The 9,612-nt window shown below is 32.6% G+C and overlaps 1 protein-coding gene across 1 annotated transcript in view; it reads left to right on the top strand.

The window, feature by feature from the left end:
* Positions 1-7,717, top strand: part of LOC117125473 (WD repeat-containing protein JIP5-like) — a 21,004-nt gene extending 13,287 nt beyond the window's left edge. The window contains exons 3-9 of the mRNA XM_033271970.1: positions 1,735-1,911; positions 2,297-2,480; positions 4,565-4,600; positions 4,901-5,092; positions 5,514-5,549; positions 6,152-6,210; positions 6,527-7,717. Coding sequence (XP_033127861.1) covers positions 2,384-2,480; positions 4,565-4,600; positions 4,901-5,092; positions 5,514-5,549; positions 6,152-6,210; positions 6,527-6,706 — 600 coding nt within the window. The 5' untranslated portion in view covers positions 1,735-1,911; positions 2,297-2,383 and the 3' untranslated portion in view covers positions 6,707-7,717. The remainder of the gene's footprint in view (positions 1-1,734; positions 1,912-2,296; positions 2,481-4,564; positions 4,601-4,900; positions 5,093-5,513; positions 5,550-6,151; positions 6,211-6,526) is intronic.
* Positions 7,718-9,612: the final 1,895 nt, after the last annotated feature.

The following is a 9,612-nucleotide window of genomic DNA, read 5'->3' as shown; positions in this document are numbered from 1 at the left end:
TTGACTGTACATAATACTTTTTCTTTTTTGTATTTTTCAGTATGATTTTCACAACTGACTTAAAATTGATATTTCATCAAGTTTGAGTCGTTCTAGTTATAATCTAGGCTAATAAACGGTTGGAAAAAAGGACACTTATCTACTGTATAATACATAGGGCTAGGACTGTATTATACATAGGGCTAGGTCCATACGATGTTTTCATTTGTACTGTAGGTTCTTTTTTTTTTTTTTTGCTAGTAGGCCTAGTAATAACGGCGCCTCGCCCCAAATTTCCATCCAATCTGAATGGACATCAACATTTTATTTTTAGAGCAGGCCTAGGCCTTATAATTCTTTTTGAACTTCAATTTACTTATTGCAAAGTTGAACATAATTTTAACCTATTATACATGAGCTATGGTTTTCAGTTGCTTAAAATCCAAAACAATGACTTAATAGTTGAACCAAAATAAGATCCGCATCTCTTTGATGTTTTACCGCGCTAATTATCGGGTCCAGCAAAGACGAAATGTGAATCTGGGTTGTTGTGGTACTGTAGCCAATGAGCATTACAATTCACTGTCCACTGATAATGATATAGCCAATGCCAGAACAGAGTAAACTATTCAATTGTGGGCCGGTACTAGACTATTTTCTTTTAATTAATGCTTTTGTTTTTCAGTTTATTTTTCATTTTTCAAAATTTGTTTGAACTTTGGCCTTTGTATTTTTAAAATGTTTAATTAAGTAAGGCAGGGGTAATTAGGACATTTATTTAAGCATTTCCTAATGTATATTTCACTGGATTAACTTATTGTTTATTTCATTTCATGAGACTTTCATCCAGCTAGCATTCCCAGGCTTTTCATACATTTGTTGTTCATTCGTAAAAAAAGAAGTGATCTACTTTATGTAAGACACACCTCATCCTAATTACCTCATTTTGATTGGCTAGCTTTTTGTTTGACGAGATTTTCTCATCAGTATTCTTGATAATGATAAAATAGATTGAAACGTTAAATCTCAAAATTTCTCCCTCTCCGAGTTTTCCGTCTTTGTTTTATTTAAGACTATTAGTAGATCCTCTGGTTTAAGAATGTTTCCTTCCTCAACATTTCAACATGTAATTTATCTTGTACGCACATTAATGGTGATGCAAAATAAAAGAAAAAAGAAACAAAATGACTATAACGGGCCTATGATTTTCGATTATACTTTTCTGTAGTGTGTTCTTAATAATATGATAGACCTCATCATGTTAAATGCAATTGACAGAATTAACCATTATTGCTCGTTTAACTGCCTGTTAATTTGAATTTACAGAGTATTCTTCTTTTTAACTTCTGTCTACTACTTTTTCTGTTACCGTAGTCCAATTCAGAATTAAAATTTTAAAAAGTGAGATCAAAATAAATTTAACAGTATAAGCCTAACTGATGACTTGCGGATTAAAACATCAGGATCAACATTACCAAGAATTGCATCTCTTTGATATTTTACCGCGCTAATTATCGGGTCCAGCAAAGTCATGGTTAATTCGGCGGTACTGTCCGACAAAGTCACAACAGCAAGATACCGAGATAAACAATTCTAAGTTCCCCACTGGTAGCACACTATTTTCTTATTGTTTTTGTCCAATCCGTGTACAGTACGTAGCAATGTGTACGGGAATGGGTGTATGGGCGTGGGTCTGGCAAACATTAAAAACTTCAGTGAACTTCATTTTCAAGAAAAAAATGCCTTCCTCTGCAGAAGTAAAATTGATGGAGACAGTTCAATATACAGGTGTTTATATGACAAACATGTTGCCGCACACAAACATGGAAAGAGAGAGAAAAAGAATGCCTGGGAAGCCGTGGCTAAAGAAATGGAGCTGAGCGTCGAAGAATGCCAGCGTCTTTATAATGTCAGGCGAACAGCATTTGCAAGGTAACAGTTACTTTTTTTTAAATATTTATATGGTGTTTATAAGAAAAATAAATAAAAATCGCTCATCTCTATCCAAGTGGAATAAAATATGGTGAAATAGGAAAGTCCAGCAAAACGGTTGATTCGAACTTTACAGTATGTTGGAGTTCAAATCCCTCTTTAATGCTTTTTAATACCATATTATTGTTATAGTCAGTTATTGTATTTTCTTATTATCATTAGTAAAATTACTATTATTATTCGGAAAACAGTTGTATAAATTAAAGATATTTGCTGATATAGTATACAGATGTATATCTTCCTGCCAACAAAAACAATTTAATTGATGTAATTCAAATAGTACTGTACTGTATATTTAAATATTATTTTATGCAATGTACTGTAGACACCTCAAGAAAGTCCGCTCTACGGTTCGTAGTGGGGTCGGTAGGGATGACTTGCTACCGATTGCAGCAGAGTGGCAACATATGCGATGGCTGATTTGGAGGAGGCACGGCCTGAAGATGAATGTCTGCGCCTGCTCAACGAAACCCAGCAGGTAGACATCATGGTTGAGCCGGACACAGAAGGTAAATCATTTTTGCATCAGGCTCGTTATTACCAGTAATAATTGAATATAATTCAATAATAATCGTATAACAGATTATATATAAAAAAAAATTCACAGTAATACTTAATATTAATAAATTTATTTGTACAAACTACACTTCCATTCTTATTTCAGGCTTCGTAAGAAAAAAAAAAACTTGCTATGTTGCTATGTTTAAAATTTATTTTTCTAAGGCATTATGGTTTCTAAATATTTAATAGCTGAGGAGGAAGGGAGTGTTTGTTATTCTCCCAACAGAAAATAGTAGCTAATTTGAATCTAAATAGTAAAATACTAAATAATCTGTATCTTATCAACCATTCTCATGTTCAGTTGTACACCATGACATTTTATAAAGTGTTTCTTCTCGGGCCTGGATTCAACCAAAGGATTATTTCCTTATCACTTCTGTCAATATTATATTGTATTTACATATTTTTATATTAATTTTGGTTTATACATCACTTTACTGTTTTTATGGGTTTTTTCTGTAATAATAATATAATAGTAATTTGGATTTTTACATCGGGTGTATCCAACACAAAACTAAAAGAACAATTACTTATTGCAAGCCACATCAAATTAAAAACTTAAAACCAGCTCAAAACAGTGTAAATTAATCCGTTCTTTTTTCCCCTCCCTGGCAATTTTACCATTCTCTCTTCTCTTCTGCAGAAATGCAAATATCCCTTTCCCTTTAAGACAATATAAAACTAACATCAAAAGTAACATCAAGACAAAAAAAAATACTGTACAAAATAAGTGGTAAATGGATATGTACTGTATAGCTACAGCATTTTAAAAATTAATGAAAAAAAATATATATATATTTAATTACTGATAATATTCCATTTAAAAAAGCCAATCATTTAAAAGCATCAGTGCCTGGGTTTATGATGCCAGAGGGCCACAGTTACGTACGTACAACATCAAGCTGCCAAGCAACAGCGCCTTCGGCACTACTAAAATAGTCCTTGAATTTATCCCTTGTTTCCCTTGCACTCGCTTTATAATTGTTCGACCCCACTCTTCTCACATTTTGAAGACCAGTTTCATCTTCTCCTACAATAGTACGCCATTCCCCCTCCTTAAATTAGGCATTATTGTAGCTGTCCACAAATCCGTTTGGCAGGTAATGAGCGTTGTCTGTTTGCATGAGGAAGTTGTGAAGACAAACTACAGCCTTTACAACCCTGTCAACAGTGTCAATATTAGCCCGGATTGGTCTTCTAAAAATACGCCACCTGGCAGCCATCACTCCAAACGTATTTTCTATCGTCCTCCGCCCTCGCGATATTCTATAATTCGCCACTTCCTCTTCCTCTGTTAGTTTAGTACCCCATATGGTTTCACAAGCCAAGTCTTTAAGGGAAAAATGTCATCTCCCATAAGTACATAAGGGAGAGTATATCCATTCACATCTGATGGCATTGGTACCTTTAAAACTCCCATATCAGCCTGCTTAAAAAAGGAAGACTGGCCAAAAATTGAGGCATCATTGTCCTGTCCATACGACCCAACGCTCACCCATATAAAGGAGTACTTCGCATTACAGATGCCCATTAGGACTGAACTGTGAAAGCCCTTGTAGTTGTAGTACATAGAACCTCCAAATTTTAGGCACTCGATAGCGACATGCTTTCCATCCACAGCACCAATAGTGTGAGGGATATCCCACTCCTCTTTAAACTGCCTTGCAATTTCCAGCCAATCCTGCTCACTCGATGGCATCCTGAGATATTTGGGGCTCAGTGCTGTCCAAATAGTATGTTGGAAACTGTTGCACGGCCAATTCTAAAATTAAAAGATTGTGAAGCCATACTGTCCCCTGTTGCCAGGTACCGCAAAGTCACCACAAATCGCTCCTCTGCTGAGATATCAATTCGACCTCTCTGTTTCTTCTTTCCTTTAGATGAGGCTCAACCATTGATACGAGTTGATGAAACCTTTCGGGTGTCATTCTTATATATCTAAAAAAAGTAAAAAAAAAAGAGGATCTAATTTAATAATTATACAAATATAATTTTATTGTTAATATATATATATATATATCTTAATTTTCAGCACAAGACATGGTGGATGAGGGCTTCTTTTTCACAGGTAAAAAATTACATTAATGCTAATAGTATACAGTAGTGCAGGACTGCTAATATCATTGCATAACATGGTTCACACATTTTCATATTATAGTACTGTACACCACACCTTTGTTTCTTATTTATGTCAATGAAAATCAATCTTATTATCAACCATCGAAAATTGCCGATTGCCGAAATGTGTACTAAACTCAAAGAAAATTTATGGAATTTGTGGAAAGATTAGTTTATGTACATTAAATGAAGAAAAAAGCCAACCTAAATATTTAAAAAAAAAATGTTTTTGTTGATAAAAATTGTATAGAGGAAGAGCACATAGATACAGAATTGGATGATCCAACAGACGAAGACAAAAACGATTCTTATCCGAGCTTAAATGATGATGACGACAATGTTGCCAGCAGCAGTCAAGTCAATGATGATGAAAATGACAATAGCCAGGAGGCCATTAATCCACCTGATTTCCAAGAAACGAATCAGATTAAAGATACCGCAGGTAAATTACCAAAATTTACATTAAAAGTGCTTTGGGAGTAATAAAATTCAGAAATATTGTGCAAGTAAATTAAGAGCTGTATTATTTTTATGTCTTTTATATTACAAAATCATTCAAATTTTTCAATTAAAAGGTATTGCAGTATAATCAGTTATTATAGCATATATTACTTTTTTGAACTTAATTAATTATATTGAGTATTTTTTGAAATGTTACATGTTAAAAGCACTGCCTCAAATTTAATTCCTTCATGTTTTCATTTAATTGTTATAGGCGAAACCTTTTCTATTGTAATAAAACATACTGTATGTAAATATGAATGTGACTTTGTGAAATAAATTGTATAATTTTATTGAATTACTTTTATGGTATTACATTCTTACAACCTTAATTTATTTGTTGGAATTTTTTTTAATTATAGAAACATCCAAGAAGAGGATGGCAGACAAACAAAATCGTAAGTACAGTATATTTTAAACTACAGTACACTTGGGTTACTTTAGGCAGCCACACAAATATATACCAGTTTAGAATTTAGTTTTCATTTTTCATTTACAGGTTGCAACAAATTTGTCACAATCACCATTAGCAGGACCATTATCGTTGATAGGTGATATACCATCAGTGACCAAATAGGCACTGTGACGCAGGGTTTTAGGCTGGCTAAAAACAATATTTAGCAATTTGGCTAATCCAGTATGATTTGGCTAATCCAGTATGATTAGCCAAATGGAAACAAAAGAATATAAGAATTGTTAAAATGTATTTCAATTGATTTAGCTTTTATTAGGATTTTGCTATTTGGATAACAACAGCTTAAATACACTGGGCGCTAATATTCTTAACAGCTGAAATTTGCTAAATGATTTTATTCAGGTTAGCAAAATCGTTAAAGATTTTTGGGCTGTATAACTGTTCAAAGCTTGTTTTACATAATCAATTACCCAATTTAATAATTTGGCTTGCTCAAACCCTGAACATCATTTAGTGCATAAAATACATAGAAATAAAATATCTATGTCACTACAGCTTGTTATAGTATAATTTTTTTATTTTCAGCAGCTATTAGGAAGGCATGGACAAAAAAAGCAAAGAAGAATGTCCCAGAAAAGGCAAATGTAAGAATTATATACAGTATACTATATATCTTTAATTTAATTAACTGGTTCTTTTTCTTGAAGATAAACTTTGCATAATAAATGTATTAGATTTTAAATGCTGTAAAAAATTATTAAGGGCTTTAAACAAATTTATTATTTTCATATACCGTTCATATTATTCACTGGGTAAGAAAAATACATCTTTGAACTTGGTTGTACCTGTATGTTACTGTATGATAAAAATTATCAATAAACTATTTTGCGACAAAGATTAGTAAAATTAGTAATAGGTTGTGTTTCATGTTTTATAATCATAATGACTTCTATCTCACAGAATGAAGAAATTGACAAAGAACTAATTGAATTTATAAAGAGCCCGATTGCTGTTGATGATGAAGAATTGACTTTTGCCCGAGTGATTGCAAATAAGATGCAGAAATTGAAAGAAGAGGACAGAGGTGACATGGAACTGAAAATACTAATGTTATTTAATGATTACAACAAGAAACAATAGATGTTTTGTAGCCCTAAGTACGCTGCAACATAATATTGAAATATTATGATTGATTGAAGTCAGTTTGAGATTTGTTATGATTTATTGTCCGATGGAATCAATAAAACATAGAAAAACATAAATCAATTATAATCATTATAGTAATGAAAGACATTAAAAAAAAAACAACTTAGCACCATTAAATAAGTTTTATGATTACTAAAAATGGGCAATTCAAATTTCAACTTTTGTTTTAATTTATTCCATCGGACGATAAACTGAAAAAGAAAAAAGTATTTTTAAAGTTGCATGTTATCCTTTTGTTTTTCCCCCCCCAATTTTATAATGCTACTAACAATCTTGTGTTTGGTGCTAAAACATGTAGAGTTAAAAATGCAATCTATATGGTGCTGTTTCCTCATATTTTTCTTTTTGTTTTTTTTCATTCTAGTCTGTTACTGAGCAACATGCTGTAAAGCACTGGTAAAACATTTATGCTATGTTCCACGTAAATAATTTAGGTGATCATTAAAATTCTGCAAAAAACACATAGAGGGTGGGGAGGGGGGCTGGAAGTCTTACAGTATGTACACTGCAACATGATATTGAAATATTATATGATTGATTTAAGTCAGTTTGCCCTTTTTAATGATCTATTGTTCAATGGCATCCATAAAACATAGAAAAACAAAAAAAATTCTAGGTAACTTAAATCATGAGTAATGAACTACACTGGAAAAAAGTTAGTCGCATTTAATAAATTTCATGATACTAAAAATGGACAAGTCAAATTAAAACTCTTGTTTTACTTCATTCCATTGGACAATTAACTGTAAAAAAAAGTATGATTAACTTTAAAATTGCATGTTATCCTTTTTTATTTTCCCCTGATTTTATGATGCTAACACTCTTTCTTTATTGTTTGGTGCTAAAAGGCGAGACTTTTTTTATACCTTGTTTAGCGAACCTGCTGAATGCAAATATTGATGATTTTGATTAAAAGTACAATTTTATTTTTGGCCAATTAGTGCACCTGCTGCCACTAAAAATAGAAATTTCAGAAAAAAATTAATTTAAAAGAAATGTTTATTGCACCCTCTGCTGCCTTGAAATCTCCAAAGATAAAATATGTATATTTCTTCCTAATTATATAAATTTGAAGCATTTAACCATCCCATTTTACATTCACCAATAAAATTTTGTTTTTATTTTCTCCTCCGTCTGGATGTTTTTGGCAAATCTATTTGCTAAATAAGAAAACAATTTTCTTTTTATTCCGCCCTCCTCTGATGGCCTTTAAAAAAATAAGTACGCAAAACAAGGAATAAAAAGTCTCGCTTAAGAATGCAATCTATGGAGCTCTTTCCCCACTATAATTTTAATACTGTCCTGTCCTTCAAAAACTTTTAAGGAATCGCTCCCAATTTTTTTAAATCATTCTAGTTTTATGTATTGAGCAACATGTTTTATAGCACCAGATAAATATTTAGGCTATGTTCCATGTAAATAATTTAGGTGATCATTAAAATACATAAAGGGGTTTGGGAGGAAACCGTGTCAATGACAGTAACTATTTTCCTATGTTTAAGTAGCTTTTATTCTTGTGTGGCGACAATTTGTTTAACAGGTTTGAGACCTTTATAGTGAGTAGATGATGTTTATGTAGCCAATAAATTATTTTTTTCAAAAAAAATACTGACACAATGACTACATTTTTTTTGTGTGTTCTCAACTTAATGAACTTTAAAATTGGCAGCCTTAAAATAAAAAAAATGCACAAAACTGACAGATCTGGACCCTATCAACAAGCTGGCAGCAGAATTTGGCCTAGGCCTTTCCTACAGTCCTTACTAAAACAACATAGAATGATGTGCAACCACACAGATGCAGAAATTACTTTAAAAAATTATCACAAAATAGCAGAAAATAGAAATAGCAAAATAGCTTCTTCATGAAACATAGCATGCAATACCACAAAATACATTGATTTTAACTGAATTTGGACAATTACGAATAAATGTTTATTGATTAAATAATCACTTTTATACTCTAAACTAGTGACGTGTGTGTTAAATATTTGAGTCTGTGGTGGACTAGCCTAAAATTACATATAGGGCATACACCCTCCTTAACCACACCCACCCACAAGCCAATTAATGACTGAATTATTATTAGATGTAGACCTCTATTTAGTACCAGTTCTAAAATGGAGCACGACCGAAAGGATCTCTTTTCTAGGCCTAGCCTATAGGCTAAATAATGCTAGGCCGGCACAAGCTACTAATAATTAGAATTCCTGCTACAGGCCTAGGCCACTGTATTTTAGGCGTAACTTGCATCACACATCAAACAACATATTCACTAAAAAAGATAAGAATATTTCTAGTTTTCTTATTAAAAATAAAGTTAAATGAACTTCTCTCAGCTCTCTACTCTAGCCTAGGCCATGTATGTAGGCCTAGTCAAGAGTCTGAGAGAGCGTTTATCCGGCCCAGCCTAGGGGCCCTACTAGACTAGCTTAGCTAGTAAAAAAACACGACAGCAGAAGTTGCTAGCCAAGTTGCGCATTTCCTGCAGACGACGACAGACCCCACGGCACTAGCCTAGGCTTTATTCCTAGTGATAATAGATGGGTGAGGTGAGGGCCTATCGTATGTCTGTGGGACCGGAACACGCACGCACGGCCTTTTTTTAATCAATACATATTTATTCAACATATATTTTAATTTCAAATGGTTGTTTTTCCATCGTTTTTCCCTTGAAAATCTCAGGATTTCTTGCAAATATGTTTACTGGTACAACAAAAACATACTTTTTTTTAAATATAAATTTGATTGCATTATGACTTTTTATATGTGTCCCTACCATTGATTTACTTGTGAACATCGGTAAATTAGGGGCAGTTTGCAAAAAAAAAAATAAAAAAA

The sequence above is a fragment of the Anneissia japonica genome, unplaced genomic scaffold, assembly GCF_011630105.1.
Source record: "Anneissia japonica isolate Jap-2015-1 unplaced genomic scaffold, ASM1163010v1 scaffold1467_len401143_cov160, whole genome shotgun sequence".
Lineage (NCBI taxonomy): Eukaryota > Metazoa > Echinodermata > Crinoidea > Comatulida > Comatulidae > Anneissia > Anneissia japonica.
Note: the sequence above shows the minus strand (reverse complement) of the source record. Positions and strands in the feature narration are given on the sequence as shown.